A 22974-nucleotide genomic window follows, 5' to 3' on the forward strand; every position below is an offset into this window, starting at 1 on the left:
ATCATAACAGTATTGAATTTTTTTTCCTGATAATGGCTTTTGTTTATTTGTTTAAAATCGGAATAGAAAAGATATGTACTTTGTAAAATTAATTTAAAGTAAAATGGGATTTTGATTTTTCACTCAGCTTGTAAATCAGTATTGAAACATTTATAAATACAAGTGATAAGTCTCAGTATTTCTGCAGGCAACCAGGTTCCAAGTAAATGTAGATACCTGACACCTTAGCGTATGTTTTGCTCAAAAAAATGTTACTTTTCCTCTTTTAAAACTTAAAAGAAAGGCATAGCTACTTAACTGTTTGATTGTTGGGTCTTCCATCACTAATTAGCCCAGCTTTCTATTTTAGTTCTAGGAAAGCTGTGCTGATTTGTGTTTACTTCATGAACACTTTGACAAAATTCTCATTTACATTTCTGAACAACAATAAGGAAGAAAATTTCTAGGGTGTTTGATCACTAATGAAGAAAATCGAGCTGGAAGGTTTCCTGTAGCCTGACCTCTGACATAAGAGCTCTAACTAGCATTGTTGATAACTAGATTTATTCACATAATTGGCATAAGATAAGTAATTTAGCTATGAGCAGCCACAAGAGTGGCTACAGTTTGAAAACTTGAACTTTCCTTAAAAGCTAAGGAGAATGAAACTGGCATAGGAGATGCTGTGATACCCTGGTGTTTGTAGATCATTATTTATTTTAGTGATATGTATAACACCTTTAATTCTGCAACACTTTGTACAGGTGGGTGAAAATTTTGTTGGGGAAAGGATTATAAGTTCTTAGGGTTTATTCTTTTAGCTGGAAAGAAAGAGAGAATGGTTCTGCTAAGTGTAGAATGAATTAATACTTCACCGTGGAAATACTTTCAGGCAGTTTATGGCAGAGTTAATTTCTCTTACAAAACTTGAAATCTACTCATGAATTTCCTCCTTGGGGAACTGAGAGTATATCTCATTGGCTTTGAGTGGAAAATAATAACTCTTTGAAGTCTCTCTCTATATTTATGTAATGCTGATGATGCATCAATTTCAGTAGTTGTGCTCTGGAAGCCAGTCAGTTATTATATTAGACAGTAGAGTTTACATGATATTTAGTCCTTTGAAATGCAGTAAAACTTCGACAGTGACAAGAGTAATGTAAGATACAGCAGGTTACTTGGAGGTGTTCTAGTTTAGTTTGTAAACTATTTCTGCTAACAAACAGAATAGTTTATAAACTGATTCTATATTTCTATTTAGTTTAGTAACTATTTGCGTTTTCCCCCATGCCATTTTGTATTCCAGGCAGGAGCATTGCATTTCGTGGGGAGAGAGGCAATGACGAGCCAGCTATTGAAATGGTGAAGGTGTCTCATTTGAAGTAAGTAGATTAGCCTTGTGGAGTTTATAAATTTTACTGTATTGCATGAAGATCCTCATGACTTAATAGAAATAATAGAAATTCCAGGAAAAAAACACTCCAGAGAGTATAGAAAAACGTGCAACAGCATCAGGAGAAAAGTACTTCAGAATATTAGTTCAAAGTGCAAAAGTAGTGAATGTTTCTGTGGTTGACTTTTTCATTTCAGGATCCAATCACATTGCAAGATCAGTCGTTAGTATTTTAGTTCTTTTAAGAATTGTGTTCACTGAACGAACATTTTGATGACATTAGGGAGAATAAAAGTGCTGAACAATTTTTGTCAACTTTTACTATGTTATGAGTTAATTCCCTTTTCTGTAACTTCAGCCTTACTTAAAGCTAGAAGATTGGCATTAAAGTTGGCGTGATTTTCCATGTGTTTATGATTTTTTTCTAAGTCTGTATTTCACACCTTTATAGTAATTGTCTACTGGAAAACCAAATGTGAGGTATAGTTATTTGAGAAGTCAGCTGATAAACGACTATATTGTTTACCATGAAATCCTGCTTATTATGAGATCAGGCCTGTGACAGGAGGCCCTGCTCTTTATAGTGTCAAAAATAATAACAGTAGTACTCTGTGAGATTACTTTACTTTCCTGTGTAAATTAAATTAGAGTAGTATTGAATTTAATAAGGCCTTGTCTCTAAATTTTAAAAGGTTTTTTTTCTCTACAGTGGAGGAAAAAAATTAATGCTCTCTAGCTTGCATAGGAATATGTTCAGAAGTATGTACGTGTTGCGGAGAATTTGGAAGAGTAGAACCATATAATGGTCTTATTAATACATTAAGAATTAAGAACAGCCGTGGGCTTAGATGAAAAGACTAGAATGTTAAGTGAGAACAAGAAAGGATAGTTCATTTGAATAGAGATTAATGCAGTTGAGAAGAGTACATACAGCTGCAGAGCCTCTCTCTGTATTTTCAAGTTACATGTGAAAAGTGGTAGATTGAAAGTGTTTTACTCATCTAGCTCCACAGATGAAAGGTCTGAAGACATGACTGACAAATGGTTTAGTGTAAGAGGATTTTATGTTCATTTATCACTGGATTAGGGAAGTGGCATGCATCTGGAGTAGAGAAAAAAATCTGTCCAACCTACAGTCTTGGTATGTCTTTCTGGTATCTTGTGCAGTCATCAGCTTGGGGTAGATATGTCTAAATTAGAGGTGCTGCTGCTTTCTCTGAATTACTTCCCTTGTCTCCTTTACAGTAATTGAGCAGTACCACCTGACAGAAATTTCTAACTCTTTTAGCTTTGAAGGAGGACTCTTTTTCGGACACCCTTTTGCACCTCAGTAACTCAAGGAAATCACAAGCTTCAGAGTGGGATTTGAGCCAAATTAATTTACTCTGCTTCCTGTTATTTTTTTGAGGGTTTCCAAAGTGCTAATATGAACTACACATGTGAGGTAAAATGCTCAAATTAAAATGGAATGATTACTTTTGATGTAGTAAATTCTTATTTGTTTTAGGCAGTATCTAGCTGTAGTATTTAAAGACAAACCACTGGAGATCTGGGATGTCAGAACACGCACTCTGCTCAGAGAAATGTCTAAAAACTTCCCTACAGCAACCGCTTTGGTAAGCGATAAAATCTGTCACTTACTGTTCATTAAATGGAGTATGTTGAGATAGTATAAAAATCTTACGAACAATTTTGCAGCAAAATGTTACTGTATCTGTAGCATACAGATAAGTGCTTTCACTCCTCTATTTTCATCTGTCATCAAATAGAGGAAAGAAAAAAGGAGGTACTGGTGGAAAAATCTGGTCTGCTCCTTGGGTGATGGGGGGAGGTATCATAGAAAGCAATCTTCATTGAAATCATTATAATTAACAGAAAAATCCCCATAAATTCAGGGAGTAAAAGTTTGTCACTTCCATTTTTCCTGGACAATTTTTCACAGGAGTGGTCACCTTCTCATAACTTAAAAAGCCTGAGGAAGAAACAGTTAGCAGCCCGTGAGGCCATGGCCCGGCAGACGGTCGCATCAGATACTGAAGTTAGCAGTGTAGAATCTTCTGTTATCAGGTATTTCTGATTCTGATTTAATGCTGTTCTGCATCAGTTGTTTTTCCACCGTGTGCCGTTGTTCTACAGAAGAGAATATTTTGGAACTGATTCTTAAGTACGTACCAGGCAAACAACTTTATGGGCCTCCCTTTAGCTTTTAGATGTCAAAATTTACTGCTGAATGAGAGAAACAGTGTACCTGTTTCTTTCAGATGTGTCTGTAGCAGTCCATTAGTTACCTGGTTCTTGAAATAAAACTCTTATTTGCCCCCTGAACATTTCTGCAAGTGTATTAACTGTTGCTTCTGGTAAATTGTTTTGAAGGAAACACGCATTTTTGTGCTGCTTCTGTGCATTAGTTAGGGAGAAATTGCCTTGCAATTCTAATTTCAAGAAAGAAATACTTGTGTCTCATTGTGTTCTCTTTAAAGCTTGTTACAGGAAGCTGAAAGTAAATCAGAGCTGAGCCAGAACATTTCTGCCAGAGAGCACTTTGTGTTTACAGGTGCTGATGGGCAGGTTTATCATATCACAGTAGAAGGAAACTCAGTAAAAGACAGTGCAAGAATTCCTCCTGATGTGAGTTCCAATTTTCTATATCATTGATGCTTTAATTTTTTTCTTAGCTATGATTGCCAGAAAAAAAATCAGGGATATGCATTGTAGTGGCAAGTGGTCATTAATGCAGTAGTTGAAATATGAAATAAAAGTTCCAGCTTCAAAAATGGTAGCAATTCTCTTTTCACATTCTTATAGTTCTTCTGCTGAAAACAATTTTGAAATAAATGATTTTTTTACAAGTTAGAATCTTCACAGGCCCTGACTTGCTTTCTGAATAAATTATATGACATATTTTTAAGAATTTTAGTAAAGCATATACAAAATGCTTGAATAATAAAGAGGGTGTTATTGAAACATGTTTATGCGCTGTTAATGGATTTTATCTTAAATTATAAGGAGGACTTGAGTGGGCCAGAGCACTCTTTTGTGACTTTTGAGTTTGGGTTTTTTCCAGTTACTCAGAAGAACAACCTTTCTTTTCTTAGTTGTTCTTGAAGAGTTTGATAAATTTAACTTACAAATAGGAATTCTTTAATTTTGTTTCCTACTTTAGTATATGCTAGTATTGTGTTCAATGAGGTCTGTCACCTTGCAACAAGAGACAGAGAAGTGATTTCCATTGCTTTAAACCCAAAATTTCTTACAGGGAAATGTCTTTTGAAGCATATTGAAGCAAATATGACTGACTTGATAAATGCTTATATTCAGTAGAATTGTTTCTGTTTTAACTGAGTAGAATTTGGTCTATCGTCTTATTTTATATTTTATATTTTAAAAAAAATAAATGCTAATGTTGAAATGTTTATTCCTGTGTTTGGCTCTATTAATCACAAGATTTTATTCTGCTGCTTCAATATTTCCAGGGAAGTATGGGTAGCATTACATGTATTGCCTGGAAAGGGGATATCCTGGTTCTTGGAGACATTGATGGAAACTTAAACTTCTGGGATTTGAAAGCTAGAGTATCCAGGTATGAATGCAGTCTGATAAACTTGAGATAATGAGTGTTAGAATGTTTTTTCCCCCTTCATTTTTGTTCTTCACTGTAGCAGGTCGTCTGTGGTGTTTGAGGGGAAAAATGCAAGTATTTTGAAATAAAATTTCAGAAAATGCCTACTGTGTTACAATTCTATGCGTTTCATCTTTTGTGTTTTCAGATGGAGTAACATTTTATCAAAGTTTTTAGAACAGCTAGATATCTTTCTCATGTTAAATCTGCAATGGCTTCTGATAAAATGTTAAGTATTGTAGTATTTATTTCAAGGATTTAATCTTTTTAGTTTTCATGATAGTTTGGATAGCCATTTGTGTATGTATATATATGTGTGTATGTATATAAATACAGTTGTCCTTCTCAGTCTGTACAATATGATCTGCAACATTAATGGAAAGGATTTAACTACCCACAATATTAGGTATAGAATGATTGATTCTAATCTTGTGCTTTTCTTTTCTTAGGGGGATTCCTACACACAGAAGCTGGGTGAAAAAGATACGTTTTGCCCCAGGGAAAGGAAATCAAAAACTTCTTGCAATGTACAACGATGGAGCAGAAATTTGGGATTCAAAAGAGGTAAGCATCTGTTGAATATGTGCTTCTTTGCAAAATACACATATTACTTCTGAAAATCAGGACGAGTCAGGCATTAAGTTTTACTTAGTCATGATTTCTTGCTCACAGTTATATAATAAAGTTGTATGACTTTTCTCAGAAGACTTTTAGTTCCTACAAAGCATTTTTAAGCTGTCATCAATGAAAAAAACCTTTCACTCATAAAGCTGACAATGTCTCTGAGGTACTCTTTGTCATTCTCTTGTAATGTTTTTGAGGCAGACATTGAAAATTTAAGGGGCAGTCCTCAGTCTTAGAATTTAAGCTGTGGACAAGAGAGTATTTTTACTACAGGTTTCTTAACTTCTGTACATATTAAAGAGTATGTATTCTTCAGTGCATGGATTTAATTTGTTAGGGTATACCAGAAAGCTAGACACTTGTTAATTAACGTCGTCTAGCTGCTTATATTATTCAAAAATTCTGTAGTAATGTTAGGAAATCTGGGGTTTGCTTCATAGGTCTTTTAGGGGATTATAGTACCATGGGAAAGAAAGGATAATTATGCTCTTTTAACTTAGCCCCCCAGAGTAAGTTCAAGTTATGAGGGTATGAAATGGGAATTTTTATTTTTTTCTGTTCACTTTGTAGTGAGCACCAGGTCCAAAATCAGACACTTAATTTGAGCAATATGAAACTCGCCGTTGATGATAGGAGTTGGACAGCAGATGTGACCAACAACTGTGAATTATGTAGGCAGAGTAGAATGTTATCCCATGAGTCTCTCCTTGAAGAATATTTGAATAGTTTTGATGCCATGGGATACTCCTCCTTTAGCTATTCCCTCTCTTTTCCTGGGACAAGGGAAAGAGTTTCCTACATGAAAGCATTTAAAATTAATTCACATTTTCAGTAAAAAATCTTTCAGAATATCTGTAGAAATATTTTATAGTCTCAGTCCTATTATCCATGTAATCCTCTCCTTAGAACTTCACCTCTGCCTACAACCAGTTATGCGATATTTCCACATTTTTCTCTAATTCTCTTAGTGCTAAGAGTAATTATGCTCTAGAGCTGTTGTACCTTACGTCTCTCTAACTCCATGCTTTGCTCTAGAACAAGTGAAAGGAAACAGCAGAATGTTGATTGCAGCAGAGGCTTTGTTAGTATTTCCTTATATTAACAACTGTAATGTTCTGTGACGCTACAGAAGGGTTACAACATGTCTAACTACTGACCTGTGGTTAAAAGTGCACTTTAGAAGGTTTTGTTCATCTGTGTTTTGTTTGTGGACAATACATTATCCTATTCCCATAATGTTATGTTAATAGTATGGCTAAATGTATTTCTAGACAAGTTCAGTATTTATCAATAAAGCATATGTTTATGAAGAGCATGAGTTAATTAACCTCACTTCCACCTTGGTGCACGTATGCTAGATCAGGGACTGGAATTAAAGAAGAAATGTAAATTTCCACCGGTTTGCCACGGAAATTTTATGTCAGAAAAGATAACAAAAAGGCAGCTGTACAGCTGTGCTCAAAAGAATGTTTTCTCAGCTCTCAATTGGGAAAAAGTATTGTTTCAGGGCAACCATGTGCCCTACTCCAAGGTTTCTAAATTCCCTACTCTTCAGAAGCAACGATCATTAAAATGATTTATGACTAACATCACCTTTTATTGCAAATTTTGTGGTATGCCTCTTGGGTGCATGACAGAGTCATACACTGTGTGATGGAGAGCCTACTAAAAATGAAAAATAATTCAACTTTTCAAGGTACGAATGGTGAGCAGTTTAAGAAGTGGAAGGAACGTCAATTTCCGAATCCTGGATGTGGACTGGTGCACGTCAGACAAAGTGGTCTTGGCATCGGATGATGGGTGCATTAGAGTTCTAGACTTGTCCATGAAACCATCGTGTTTTAGAATGGATGAACAGGACTTAATAGGTATGTTGATTTCTCTTTTGCTGTTGGCTGCTAGATATTCCATTTTGAAAGTGGACCACAAAAATGTTCAGCACTTCTGTTAGAACAGCAAATTGTCGTATGTAGAGGGTTAGGTGTCCCTATAGTGGTTTTCATTTTTTTAGGCTTAGGGCATATGGGTGTTTTTTTCTTACAATCTCCTAAATAAACTATACTTTTTAATATCTTAATGGGAATATAAATTAACAAAATAAGAGCTTTTTGTACAGATGTCTAGCAAGTTGACCTAAAAAGCATCGGTACATCAATTGGGTATCAGTACCTACATCACTGCTATTCATTACATAATTTTGAATCATTTGTTAATGTGTGAAAATGTCTTTTCTGATATTTCCAGATATCAGACAGTTTGTAGACTGATTCATTGCCTTTCAACGTAGATTTTCCTACTGAACTCTAAAATAGCAATATTAGTGTGGTTTGACTTTTTTTGCTGTATGTTTAAGAAGGGAATTTAAATATTCAACTACTTAAATAGTTAACTGAGCTACATTTTTCTATTTTTTATTATTGGTGTTCCAAATAACTACTTTTGTTCAGTCTTTTTGGTCAATCCTGCCTTTACTCATACAATTTCCTTAAAATATGTGAATTCTGACCAAGACACATGTAATAAACGAAATTGTGATGTGGGAGCTATGGTGTGGGATGTTTGAGGAAACACATAGTTTATCACAGCTATTTTTGCTATCAAATGAATGTTTTATAAAGTTAAGCTATACAAATAAATGTTCTAAAACCAAGCACGCTGAAATTAGGATACTCCAGGGTTAAAGTTGCCTGTCATTTAGCTGTCCTTCTGCTTCTACACTGTGATACTCTTTTAATTACAAAATCACATTTACAAGATTCCTACATCATTCAGTACATATGAAGTACAGGGAATTGCTGAATATTTAATAATGTAGCTAGTAGGTACTTGTTTTACTCCTAAGTCACTGGGTAGCATTTACTGCATATCATCCAAACCTTGTACTGAATACAGACTTACTGACTTTTAAATTTGTATGACAACAGATAGCACTATAATTTTCATCTTATTTCTTTGCTAATATAGACATGTATTAAACTTCACAACATCCTTTTGGGATGATGGGTATTGATCCTCGTATTATACTGTAGAAACTACAATTGCAAAGTAAAACTAAAGCATACATTATGGCACATTTTGGTATAGCTGTACTTATTTTCCAGCATGTCCTTGTAGCAATAGTCACCATATACAGCTCTACTTAATGCCAGTATAATGTATTCCATTAGTCTATGGCTAAATTCAATATGGAGTGTCCTGAAATTCTCATTTGAGCATGGTTGATAACCCTGTACCTTCTATGAAATGTTTTTGCTTGAGTGTAAAGATAAGCTTTTATGTCTAGTAACCCATGCTGTGTATATGAAAAGTCTGATTTATGATTTTCTTCTGGTGCTTGCAAACAAGGTGGTACATTTTATGGTTACTGAACACAGTGTTATTACACATTAGCCACTCAACAATGAATCTTTTCCTTTTGTTTCAGAACCTGCATGGTGTCCTTATCTGCTTGTTCCAAGGGCTTCATTAGCTTTAAAAGCATTCTTGTTGCATCAGCCATGGAATGAGAAATATTCTCTAGATATTATAAACACGTAAGGAGAAATATATATCTATATAAGGAGAAATATATATCTATGTAAAAAATATTATTTTTTAAAATTCTACATCTTTTATTAGTCTTTCTGTGCAAATAACTGTTAGTCGTATAAGTTTCCTCACTTTTTGGGACAGTCAAAAAGATAATAGTGTCACTTTTTTACTAAAAGTAATAAATAGAAAAGGCTTTAAGGTCAAGTATTTTGTTTCTTTTGACTTTCAGTAGCCCTTTGACTTTCAATAGCCCTTGGCTATTGAAAACTGCTGTCTACTTTAAGGTACTGGCATTATTTTTATGTCATTTACAGGTTATATTTACAGGTTATATTACTTCAGAGGACAACTGTGTGTTCTCTTTGTTCAAGAAGTTAATGTAAGAATAGTCAGAGTTGGTTCCTAAAGTGTAATTGAAAGTGATATTCTAACTGGTAGTCTAACAGGCATATCTTTACTTTCAGTGAGCCGTATTTCACATCATAGTAGGAGCACCTTTCTGTATCCTTTATTGAGTTTGTGTACTGTTGGTGATCACATAATAACGGGTTAGGCATTGTCATTTTCATTACTTTCAAGGTTAATGAATAAAAGTAAAGTGGGAAAAGAAAGATTGGTGGCAGAGACCCTGAGAGAAAGCAAAAACAATCTTTCATTACTATTTTAGAACTAGTAACTAGTCAAAGAATGTTGCATGAATGGCTTATCATAAGAGTATGAAAGATTGTTTCCATATATGTTCTTGTGTTTTTCTACTTCCAGTAATACTGTTCCATTTCAGATAATTCTGTCATTTTGGTAATATAGGAAACCTTTTTCTTTTTTCTTTTTTTTTTAATCCAGTGATTATCCAGAGAATGAAAATATTAAAAACCTTCTTCAAGAGCAGTTGAATTCATTGTCCAAGTAAGAATTTTTCTATTAATATTTGAGTAAGCTACTGAATTCAGAGAAGGCAAAAAAATAGACATTTCTGGCAATTCGCAACTTAGTGAAGAAAGAATGGTTTTTGCCTCTCTAAAGATAAGCTTGAGTAATGACAGCTTTTATTTTCAACTCAGTTAATTTTTTTTTTTTTAATGTAACTCCTAAAGGTGGTGCTTTATGCATTTTATTGAAGATTTTAAATTTTAATTTATATTTTTTCTAATTAAAAATAAACCATAATACAATCTCAAAAATATTTTTTTAAAATAAGCAAACTATCTCGAAGTAGTCTGTTAAATATTGACTCAACAGTCAACATGTACTGTTCAGAATATATAAAGCGTGATGGAAGTCAGCATTGAATTTTTAACATTGACTTATTATAGTAGTGGATGACAACAAGATTTTTAAAGATACTGATTAGGGCTAGTATATAATTTGTAACTGACCAGTGAGCATTTGTAAATTTTTAGGCAATACTTCTCAGTGATATAAGGTTCCTTGATGTTGGTCCAGGCTGTATTGGATACTGCTACTTAAATACTCCGATGTTTGTTAAATATCTTAAGTTCTGAGGAAGAAAAGACAAACAATTCTAAAAATCTTTTATTGAAGATATACTTCCAGAGTAATGTTCAGGCACATTGCTCTGCTTACACAGAAAACAGATGTTGACCTTCCATTTAAACTGTGAAAATAAAATTTGAAGCTAGTAAACAGAAGTTTTTCCCTTTCCCTTTTGTCCTTTCACTTAGCAGGGTGGAAAAGGTAACTTAGCGTATTTTTATCCAGTCTGAGACATATGTAGAAAACCTAAATCCATGCATATGGGTCTCTTATGCTATGGCACTACATAGTTGCAAAATTATTTGTAATTAAATTAATCTTATGATTTGTAGAATTACTGCAGACTAATTTATAGCCTCGTACACACCCTTGTGGTTATTCCCTTTATTACAAGAAAAAGGGGGTTCCTGACAGACTCCCTGTTTGTATTTAAACTGGTAGAGTGACTCGCTCCTTGAGATCAATTATATTTCAAATTATATATACTTCCAGTTGTAATTGTTTTGATAGATGCATTTTTTCAGTTCAGAAAAGAAATTGTGTAATTTTTGTTTTGTTTTTTTTCAATTTGTATGTGATATATCCTATTTGTGTTTGAAAACAAACAAATAAACAGACTTGCAAAGCATTTTACAGATTATTTATGGCTTTCTCTTTTTACAGTGACATAAAGAAACTTTTGCTTGATCCGGATTTTACTCTCTTGCAAAGATGTCTCCTAGTTGCCAGGTAGTAGAGATTCAGATAACTATATCAAATGTTTCCTAATAAAATCTTGATCTTATTAACGCATATGAATGGGCGGAAGTCTAAGTACTCAACTAATTCTCCTTTAACTCAGTGCAATTCCCAAAGGACTTTGATACCCACGTATTAAGAGTATTTCAGGACTGAGAATGGAAATGTTACCTTACTGAAACGCTTACCTTTATTTTCTTGCTGGATGTAGAGAACTTCCTTCACTCTTGGTGGTACTGTCATCAATGCAGTTCTGCTAACTACATTGCATTTAGTTGTACAATGCCCAAAAATGTAATTCAGAACTTCACAACACAATAGATTATATGCAAACAGGGGAAGGCCTGTTTATTTCAAATGTATTTGTTCTGTGTTGTTCTTCTACCTAAACTGTAGCTAATTTTAGTCTGTCTATACTCAGAGATGTTTTTCAAACTTAGTAACTTTCTTGTAGTTGAAAGAGGATATTAGTGATTAAGTGTAAAAAAAAAAAAAAAAAAAATCAATTTCCACATATTTGTATGCTGTACCTTCACTGAGTTTAATTGCTATTGTAACAGTCTTCTGGCCAACCTCTTACTTATCCAGCTTGCTGAATGTCATTCCTTTAATCTTTTCTTGTAGTTTGTCCCATTGATGATGCAAAGTACTTGTGATGCCCACAATAATGCATGGTCTTTGTAAAAAGATATTTTAAATGTGTAATATTTTTAGGCGACATACGAAAAAATACAAACATATATCACATCCTGATTTGTATCTTTTCAGACTGTATGGGGATGAATCTGAACTGCTTTTCTGGACTATTGCTGCCCACTATTTGCACAGCTTATCCCAGGAGAAGCCTGCAAAACCAACAGACACAGCTATCCTTCAAGAACAGTTGGTTAATCCATTGGATATATGCTACGACATACTGTGTGAAAATTATTACTTCCAGGTATTTCAAGGAGTTCAAAAATAACACTTAATAAGAATGTGATCAGAACATTAAAAGCTCAGCATTGTAACCTTCTTATTATCTTAGAGCTTTTTGCCGTACATATTTCACTTTTACTAGCAGCATACAACTCTGGATTAAATGACTCACTATTATTTAAAAATAAGGAGATTTTTGGAACTCCCAAAATACTTTTGTATTTTTTTAAATGCTTATTTTTATTTCTTATGGTAGTCTTTATGTTTAAAATATTTTTCCTTCTTGCAGAAATTCCAACTTGAAAGGGTAAATCTGCAGGAGGTGAAGAGATCAACATATGATCATACCAGGAAATGTGCTGATCAGCTGCTTCTCTTGGGCCAGGTTTGTGGGTAATATTTTAATTTTTTGTTCTTCTTCCTTGTCCATTTTATGTACTTATCCTATTCAATTAAAGGTTTGTCTAACTCATATGTGTTGTTTCACACTTTTATTCACCCAGTGGATAGGTTTTGCTGTCTTACTATGTTATTACACTGCAGACTCAATGTAATGACATGGTATATGAAAATGTTTGGGTGGTATTTGCTTCAGAATGTATAATTTTTCTGCGAACCCTATAAAAACCTTTCTTTCTATATGGTGACTAGAAAAGAAAAATTACATTTTTAGTTTCCCAGAAATAAGTTAAAAACATCTTTGGGATAACTCAGTCTGCACTTAGTACTCTCGTTTTAGGTAACAAAGGACATGTCTAAGCTTTTGGCAGATCTGTACTGAGCAGTGAAACACTGTACAGAGACTGCTGTACAGAGACCTGCTCACTGACACCCTGATAAGAATATTGTTGCATTTGTAGAGTATATATCATGAGCTGTTCCCTACTAATGCAGTTGTGCTGCATCCATTTCCAAAAATAGCTTTGGTGTTACTAGCTCAAACTTAAATGATTTCTATGCCACTGTGCATTTGAGCATGTCAACAAATGTTACCAGTAAAAGATGCCAGAAATATCTAGTCTGTAGACAGTCTGTTTAAAATGCCAGTTTATAGAAGTTTAAAAATACCGGTTTATTGAATCACTGTATTTTAATATGTATTTCATGTGACTTTTCATTATGTCTGTAATTATGTGAGCCATCAGCTTGACTGACCTCACCAAACTGACCTCTTTAAAAGTTAGGCATCTCATTTTAATAACAGGCAGAGATGACATGCCTGCAGTAATTCATTTGATTTGGAGACAGGTGTCTGCAACCAGTGTAATGAGCCCCACTGGTTAGGTGCTAGCTGTAGCTAACATTTTAAAGGAATGAATTCTACCTTTGTTTTAAAGTATCAGGTATTTAATCAGTCCTTGAGATCCTGGCCGGCTTCTGCATCTTTCCAATTTTATTTCCTCTCTGCTTATTTTAAATGCTTCTCTTCCTTTTATAACTCTGTAAAAGATTATGTAAACAAGGAAATAAATGTTCTGAATTAAACTTTTCTTTGGCTTCTCCTAGAAATTTTAGGCTGTGATTAAGTGTTGTATTCATGATGGATGTTTAAACGCTATCCTTACTAAGGATACTTTACTGAAATAGAGCCTTAATTATTACTATGCTGGTAGATACTTTTGTAGGCTGTTTTAGAATAACTTTCATTTGTTATTTGTTCCATGTCTTAAAAAGGCTAAAAATATAAAGACTTTTGTTTAGAAGTGAATATGTTGTGGTCAAATTTGTATTTTTTTTTCTCTTGCCAGACTGACAGAGCAGTACAGCTATTGTTAGAAACAAGTTCAGAGAATGCACATTATTACTGTGATTCACTCAAAGCTTGCTTGGTCACAACTGTCACCTCATCAGGTCCATCTCAAAGTACCATTAAACTGGTAGCAACCAACATGATAGCCAATGGAAAGCTCGCAGGTAAAATGTGACTTTAATTTTACATTTGCTTATAAACTAGTAATTCTGATCTTATTAAGGCTGCTGATGGAGATGGGAGAGCAGAAAATTTTGATAGATCTTATATGTTGCATATGTTATGGTATGCACTATCTACAGTAGTTAACACAAAAATGATCAGTAATTCGGTTATAAAGCTCAACTTGTTTTGATTCATTTTCATTGGAAAACATATTTCTGGAGTAATTCTCATAGCAATTGTTTGCACTAAAAGCACATAGAGCTACATACTTTCTACTTTCCTAATCAAAGAATTAATTAAAAAATGGTTTCTTATTACTGAAGTTGAAATACGGACTTAGTTTCCTTTCCAGTTCAGAACTTGCTTCAAAAAGTGTGTTTCCTTACATGTACGATTTAATTTTGCTTAATGCAAGAGATGTTCACAATATGATGATTGACTGAAATATTCAAAGACATGCAGAGAAAGTACAAATGGCTGTACTTGCCTGGAAAATATACTTTCCATTCTGTGGACAATTAACACTTCACTGTTAATAATTACGCTATGGACAACGTTAAAATAAAGGATTGTTTGTGAAATCTGTTTATTTGACTTACAAAGATCATTATCTCTTTATGATGAGAAGTCCCATGAACTCCTTGTCATTTGTATCTAGGACAAAGATAAATGAGAGCTTTGTGAGGTCCTTCTAAGTTCTGTAGCCTAGGAAAAAGATATAATTGACACACAGGTTATACGGAGAGCCAGGTGGTAGAAATTAGGGGTTTTCAACATCTTCATATGCTAAGAAGAATATAAGAGAGATCCTTTTTCTGGGGATGAATGAGCTGCTCACACTTATATAGCAACTCCTTTTTCCCCTTAACTTATTCTGTAGTGTGCTTTTTATTTTCCAGAGGGTGTACAGTTACTCTGTCTGATCGATAAGGCTGCTGATGCCTGTCGCTACTTGCAAACTTATGGCGAATGGAATCGTGCAGCATGGCTTGCAAAGGTAGGTAATTTCTCAGTTTTCAGTTTGCTAACGTAAATGACCTACTTAATAGATGTAGGCATGAAGGCTGATGAGGGTGCTAAAGTTCTCCAAAGTTAAAAAACTGAAACATCAATTTGAAATATCATTATCAGTTGCTTCCATGTGTTGAGCTATAACAAGCCAGTCCATTCAATCAGTGTTGACAGGTTCTTCTTCAGCCTTTTGACTACAAAGGTCTGCCCTGGTCGTCCAAATGACAGGACTGGGGCCTAAAAATGGTTAGAATACTTAATTTTCTGATTTTTCAGCAGTGATTTGTGATGTTGCATATAGCTGCAGCAGTACAGAGTTCATAATAAACTACAAAAAACCACTGCTGGCAGTGGATAAGTAATTAGGCAATTAAGTGACTTTGTGCTGAGCTCCACGTAGCTTGTGTGCCGATTTTAAAGTTAGCACCAACCACATAAGTTTGCACCAACTTCTGTTTTGGTATGCAGACATTATTACAGTAGAAGTACCCAGACACAGCATTAATTCTCCATATTATAATGGACAGGAGTCAGTAAGGATGATCTTTCAGTGTCTTCAAGTAAAGTTTCTGTTATGTTTCCTGCAGAAAGTGTGGAAAAAGTCATACTCAGATTTTCTAAATGGATGAATCCCAGTCTTAAGGAAAATAAAGATCTTTTGTCCTTAAGTTTTCAGCAAAGGATAAGGATTTCTAACTTCTTGATACTTGAGGTTTTAGTAAAGCCTTATGGTAAAAATAATGTTAATCACATATAAATGTGGAGTGACCAGAGTGGAGTTTTTATTTTTGTATGTTTTTTGTTATCTATGTATTTCTTCTTTCTCTTTATATTGTATTCATTCAAGGTATTAGTGTACTTTTTATAAAAAAATTTGGTAATTTCAGATGCCTTTACTTCTGCCCAAAGTTTCTCATTGAAAAAAAGAAGCAGAAGCAGAATGCTCTTTTTAGCTAGCAGCTGAGAATTCATAACTGGCTTTCCCATCTCTTAAAGGTTCGTTTGAACTCAGAGGAGTGTGCCGATGTGTTAAAGCGTTGGGTAGATCACCTTTGCTCTCCACAAGTCAACCAGAAGTCCAAAGCCATTCTTGTCCTCTTGTCACTTGGATGCTTTACAAAAGTTGCAGAGATGTTGCACAGGTAAAGCTGAAACAGCACAATCTGTATTTTGTCTTGTCCAAAATTGTTATTTAAGCATTTGTGACTCAGAAGTCAAGGGGGAGGGAGAAGGTCTGCAGTTTGATTTCTGACATGTGTTTCTATTTTAGCATGTTTTTCTTTAATTAACTTTAACCTCAGCAGTGCGTCATTTCTGTGTGCTGGAACTGATGTTTTTGTTGCAATTTCAGGAAATATACTGGCACTTAAATTTACTGCAGGCTTTAAGACTGCTAACACCCATTGACCAAGCAGTAACAATTTATAGTAGCTATGATTACTTCTGAGTAAGTTGAGCCTTGATCTTTCAGAAATTTTGCGTCAAATGTCAGTTCCTTGAGTGCAAGGAGGAAGGGGGGGTGTAAGAAGCTTGGGGAGAGGGCAGTGCCAGACTAACGGGTGCAAGAGCACGAGGCGGTATGTGGGAACAGTATGACCTGTTCCTACATACTGCCTGGGAGCAGGGTAGCAGCATTCACTGCCATGAGGAGAGCACTCAGCGCTGTCGTGATGTAGTGAATGCTCAAGGCCTACAAAGCATGAAGGTGCAGAGAGCAAGGCAGAGCAGCACTGGAAACTGAGGGCAGTGTGTGCTGTGAGAGTGTGAATATGTGCCATAGTGGCAGCTAAATGGTGATACTGTTTAACCTTAGCGATGTTTGGAACTCAGTCCAGAAGAGATTTGCCACTCCAAACCTAGGTACAAAATTTTATAAAGCCTGTGTGCAAGTGTTTTTGTGCAATGTCCTGGAATAATTTTCTGTTTTCCTGTCCTAACAAATTATTTTCTTTCTTTTTTTCATTTAACAGTATGAGGTACTTCGATAGAGTGGCTTTATTTGTTGAAGCTTGTCTGAAGTATGGGGCATTTGAAGTTAATGATGATACAAATATCCTTTTTCTGAAATCCTTTTTTTGCATCAGTGTACTCATACAGAGTGAGTATGCGTGAGCCAATGTTAACTGAACTAGTCTGCACAGGAACAGGAGTTCCTATTTTCATTTTCCAGGTTGTGTAGTTTGAAGGAAGTATGAGGAAACAAGTGGAAAGGAGTCATTTGCATAAATGCATAACATTACCTCCTCCTGATGCTCTGTGAGGCCAGTGGAACTGGAAAACAAACTAAAAGTGAAAGAAACAAAATAGAAAAGAACAGATGATAAAATGTTCTTTGCAGAACTTGGAAATTATTCCTGCAGACTGTGTAGTGAAATCAGTGGTTCATTTATCTTTTAAACACTGTATCTCAGGAAAAAAAACCCCTGCATTGAACCCCTCTATACACCAGCATGCTGTTTTAGTGATTGAAGTCCTTTATGAAGGAGTCAGTTTTGAGACACTGAAAACAAAGAAAATTAAAGGTCAAGGTCAGATGAGCTGAAAATGTAATAAGTATTTTTAAAAGTATCTAAAGTATTGCTCAGTGCAGTCTGTGCATCTAACCTGGTGTTCTGGAAACTCTGAACAGTTGCTCTAACTTTTGTATTATATGCAATAAATAATAATGCATATGTAAATAATACTTGATAGTATTTTATGGAGCCATCACTGATGTCAGCTTGTAAATAAAAAAAGCCACTAATAAATCATGTAGATAACTCCAGATCTAATTGATGAACAAATCTTGTAGTATGACCTTACAATTTATTAATTTCTTTTGCAAGTTATGACATGCTATCATGGTAGGTACTTATGCGTATCTGAAGAGTATCTGTTTTAGTTTATAGCACTCTGCATATTGCCTGATAAATGCTAATATGCATTCAATAGGAGAATTTAAGGCAACTTTTTTGTCTTTATTTGTGCTTAAAAATATTGGATGAGCACAACTGGCAACAACGTTCAGCATTTTCAGCTTGGGAGAGCTAAGGAGGGAGGATAAAGAATTCTGAGTTTTTTCATTTTGCTATTCATTTGTGTTTTCCTTAATGCTTCATTTACATAAACTGATCCATGCTGTATATGCAGATTATGCCAGAAGCTTGAAGCTCCTGGGCTTTAAACAGGGAGCTATTCTCTTTGCCTCCAAAGCAGGAGAAACTGGTAAAGAGTTACTGATGGAGCTCAAACAGCCTAAAGAGGAAGTGACACAAGAGTAAGAACTTTATAAGGAGATTTGGTTGTCTATCAGACTGAGATTCCACTGTCTGAAAATACATTTTTTTTTCTCTTGAATCACTGTAATAGCTGATATGTGTGATTTGAGCAAATATTGTTAAATGTGTGTGGAGGCAAGATTAAGAACTGTTTTATGTTTATTTTTATGTTAAAATTATCTTCACTTTCACAAGAGGAGAAAGAAGCCTATGATAAAATTACATGAGAATATTTCCAACTTTTTCAATGTAGCAGAAATCAAATTTAAGAATGTGCTGAAAGAGTTCTATACATGTGTAAAAGTCTACTTCATTTACTTCTAAAAATCAAATCCTTACAGTTCTTCAATACTCTTGTATTTATATGTATAAATGATTCAATCTGTACGATAAAAATATAAATATATTTAAAGAATAAATATAGATCACAAAACACACAGTTCTTTCCTGGAACATTGTGTTTTCTCAATCCAGTTTTTCTGTTTAAAATTACTGTTGTTTTAAATCAGTTCACTGTATTGTCATTTTCCTAACTGTCTGGAATGGAATCTTTAACAGGTTTACTTATGAAAGTCTCCTAACATTCCAAAAATCCATGAAACGTCCTTTTTTTCAGTGAAGGTATTGTTACATTTTGTGTAACTCTTAATGGTGCACTGCCTGCACACGTTAGGGACTAAATTCTGCCTTGTGTTGACTGGTTCATGGGATCAAAGGATGGGAGAAGATCCTACCTCAAAAGCAGCGAGGTAGGCTCCTGCAGAATACTCAGGAGACTGCTAACGCTGTCTCCAGAGTTATTGTTTTGTTTGTTATTTGAATGTGTCGTTAACAATAGGTAGAAAAAGCATTGTGCAAAGCCAAAATGTTGGCTTTTTAATTAGATACTTTTTATGCTAACACATCTTATGGTCCAGATACTCAAGGATGCCACCAATAACATCTTTTTCTCGTTTTTGTGCCAGTATTTCAGTATTTAAGTACTTGTTTTCATTACTGTTTCTTATGTCAGATATATCTTTTCTATTTATTACTGGTTGACTGAGAAATTTTACAGCTGGGGAGTGGATGCTGATGTTAAATTGCCCTTGCAAATTGAAGACTGTGGCATGTGAAAATTAGTCTTGGCTAAAAAATAAAATTATTCTTTTTACGAAGTTGTTGGAGCTACTGAAGTTTAGTACGCAGTAGTGAAAAGAATCATATCATGTAAAAGGTCTCTCATTTGAATGTAATTCATGGCTTGTCTCTTTAAAGTAATAGTGCATTGGATTCTCCTTACGTTTGAGTATTTGTGGATACGTATTCTACACTCCTTCCTAGAGGAGAACCAGCTTTGGGACATCTCTTTAACTCCATAGACCTTTTAATTCAAATCTAAAATAGGATTTCTGATAAAATTTGAAAGGTTAGGCTTTTCAATAATGATGGTTTTTATACAAATTGAAAATGTGAATTTTGTTGCTCTAAATAGAAAACGAAATGTTTTAACTGCAATGTGTCTTATTTCTTCTTGCCACATCTTACATACACCATAAAATACTTTCTGTTCAATGTATTGCGAACAACGCTTATATAGTTGCTTTAGTGTGGGAAAATAAATATACAATGAAATATGCCTTAAGCTTTAACTGGTGAGCAACAGAGTTGAGCAAAATTAACTGTCATTAACAATGGGCTAAATTCTGTCTCACGTTGACTACTACAACACTCCTCAATTCCTACTCTTGTTTTTGGTAGCAGTACTCATGGACAAGGTTACTACAGAGTTAATGTAAGTACACGCAGACTCATTCTTTGACAGGTCACATAGAATTGTTTGTCAATGGGTCTCTGAAAAAAATCTGCTTTACTGTACACTTGGATTTATAAATCTAATGTTTTTAAAAGAAACACATTGCAAAGGCCTTTTAATACTGAATGTTTCTATATACTTTTAAGTGTGAAGGTTGCAGAATACTGTGTGGCATTCCCTGTTGAAACCTTTATGATGAAAATAGAATGTAAAAGTGATTGAAAAGTTTATTTAGATAATAATGCAGTCACACTACGATAATAAAAACAAACTTTTAAAATCTCTGTGTGTCTTTATTTAATACAAAAATGTCATCCGTTTCACTGGGATTGAATGCTGATTGTGTAATTGTTGTCATTTTTCCTTCTGGACCCGCACAATGCTCAGGGCTGGTTTTAGTAGAGGAAGTGATTATCCTTTGTACATATTAGTCACATTTTCCATATTAGTACTAATGAAATGTTGGGTTTAAGTAGTATTAATTCCCAACCTTTACTAGCAAACATAAAATTCATACAGGTTAAGTTAGAGCAGGACATCGCCTGTGCTTTCTGATTTTTAAAAGCATGGAAATATGTGATGAAAGAAAACCACATCCTTTCTGTTGTCATGCTACCCCACAGACAATAATACAAGACTTTTCCTTGCTTCTCAGCTGATGCCAGCGAGCATTGCACGTCTTGGTTTTGTCTAGGAGGCAGGTACACTTACATCAATGTAAGATAATCAACTTCTCAAAAATATGAAATGCATTTGGCAATGCCAAGATCCTTGTCAGTGAAGTCTTGTTTTTCTCCTTCCTAGTTCACATAACTCCTCTTGGCTCTTGGGATGCCTTTGCAACTTTGGCTTAGAAGTTGTTTTAAAACAAACAAACAAACAAAAAAAAAAACAAAAAACCAACCATCTGATGTGTAATCGGCTTGTACAGAATGAAATGTGAGAAGATTCTCACTCGTATGTTTGAAGGACAAGCCTGAGAGTTCAGAACATACAAAGAAAGTGAACTGAATGCATTTTTAAAGGTTTCCAATAAATATGATTTTAACTCCTTTAAATCCCTTTCAGAATTCCTTTCTCAAACCACTGTGAATAGTTCAAGTAGCAGATGAAGTTTATAATCTCTGTCAGGTTTTGCATTTTGAAGCTTCTGACAAAAGCGAAGTCTGTAACAAAGCCCTAATTCTGGGACCTTGTATATGGTCATAATTCATGACCGTTCTTGGCAATGAAGCAGCAATAGAGGAACTGGGTTTGCAAGCCAATGTGTAGAGATTCTTTATTCATCTGTCTTTGAACATGAGTCTTAATTAAGCGTGATGTTTGATTATCAGAGCAGATTATTTCATAGCTATTTTAAGATTCATTTGCAAAAGGCCAGGACCTTTGTCCAGAAATAAGGAGTTTTTTGGACATTTGGGTTGTCTAGATGGAGAACTTCTAGATGGAGAACATCTTATAGCATAACTAGTGATGGTTACCCCTTTCATTATATGAATTATTTTGGATTTGTATGACCAATGAAAAACCATGCATACAATTGATGGGATACATCAGGCATACATCTACAGGGATGCATAAGTTGTCTTCATTTCAGTGAAGCATACTGAAATTTGTACATTTTCTTCCTAGATCTGTGTGCTCACATTCAACTACTGGGTTTACAGCCTGAGAGAAGCTTATGGTAAATATTATCATGGGACTTTTGTGGTAGTACTTAATTATAAAAATGTGTTGTGTTTTTTTTTTTTTATTCCTGATGTGATTCTTAAAGTAAGTCGAAATTATTTCAGTTTTATGATAATGGATGTACTTGTTCTAGCTGTAAATAAAAAGTCTACTAAATAGTCCAGCAGTTTAGTTTCAGTATAAGCAAGACCTAATTAGAATTTTATTTGGAGTATGGTGTGCCTCACAATAAAGGCAGTCTCTGTAAATTAATCATATTGATTAACAGTGTCTAAAATTGCCTAACTTGGATCTGAAGTACTTCTCCAAAAATTTAGTTACATCTTGTGTGTGTGTGTATATGTGTATACACACACATATACGTATATTAGATTCAAGGGGAATAATTACGGAAAATGACAAAATGAGTTATTTTATTGCAGTGTAAAAATGATTAGTACTATATTGCAAATTATTTATAATTTACTTTCATTAAAATGCAAACAGTCTGCCAATTTAGAGACTTTTCAGCCAGACAGAGGCATATATTATACATCAAGGAAACCTGGTCCAGAATGTTGATGTGTTCAGTGCCTGAGTAAATGATCTAAGAGATGATGTTTTGCGGCGGTTGACCCCAGAGACAGAAAACAAGGACGATCACAGATTCTTTAATGGGAAATGGGTTTGGTTTGGGTGATCACTAGCTGCCCAAAATTGTATTCTAAAAGCTCAACTAAAAATTTAATTGCTGGTGAGCGGTGTAATAACAGCTTGGCAAAGAGTAAGGAGGTTTTTTTTGGTTCGTTGGTTTTTTTTAATAATTATTTTATTTATTACTTTCTGAGAAGAATTCAGCACAACTTTGATGTGAATGTGACCCTGGTAAGAGAACCCATTAATGAGTTCAGGGTAAAAATTTTGTATCCATCGATCTAAGTAGTGGCATAAAATTCTGTAATGAGGCTGATACTGACCCGTTAGTTTTGAATTGGGACTTCTTGGCAGTAAGTTGTTCAGTTTCTACTCAAA

General features: G+C 34.5%; 1 protein-coding gene across 4 annotated transcripts in view; it reads left to right on the forward strand.

Moving 5' to 3' along the window:
- Window positions 1-19104, forward strand: part of WDR11 (WD repeat domain 11) — a 46506-nt gene extending 27402 nt beyond the window's left edge. For all 4 annotated transcript variants that reach the window (XM_072870812.1, XM_072870813.1, XM_072870810.1 and 1 more), the window contains exons 13-29: window positions 1286-1361; window positions 2880-2988; window positions 3315-3439; window positions 3853-4000; window positions 4846-4952; window positions 5441-5555; window positions 7312-7483; window positions 9040-9148; window positions 9990-10052; window positions 11304-11369; window positions 12147-12318; window positions 12586-12681; window positions 14045-14210; window positions 15111-15208; window positions 16219-16364; window positions 17193-17272; window positions 18325-19104. In XM_072870812.1, coding sequence (XP_072726913.1) covers window positions 1286-1361; window positions 2880-2988; window positions 3315-3439; window positions 3853-4000; window positions 4846-4952; window positions 5441-5555; window positions 7312-7483; window positions 9040-9148; window positions 9990-10052; window positions 11304-11369; window positions 12147-12318; window positions 12586-12681; window positions 14045-14210; window positions 15111-15208; window positions 16219-16364; window positions 17193-17272; window positions 18325-18482 — 2006 coding nt within the window. In that variant the 3' untranslated portion in view covers window positions 18483-19104. The remainder of the gene's footprint in view (window positions 1-1285; window positions 1362-2879; window positions 2989-3314; window positions 3440-3852; window positions 4001-4845; window positions 4953-5440; window positions 5556-7311; window positions 7484-9039; window positions 9149-9989; window positions 10053-11303; window positions 11370-12146; window positions 12319-12585; window positions 12682-14044; window positions 14211-15110; window positions 15209-16218; window positions 16365-17192; window positions 17273-18324) is intronic.
- The last annotated feature ends 3870 nt before the right edge of the window (window positions 19105-22974 follow it).

This window comes from Ciconia boyciana, chromosome 8 (genome assembly GCF_034638445.1).
Source record: "Ciconia boyciana chromosome 8, ASM3463844v1, whole genome shotgun sequence".
Classification (NCBI taxonomy): Eukaryota; Metazoa; Chordata; class Aves; order Ciconiiformes; family Ciconiidae; genus Ciconia; species Ciconia boyciana.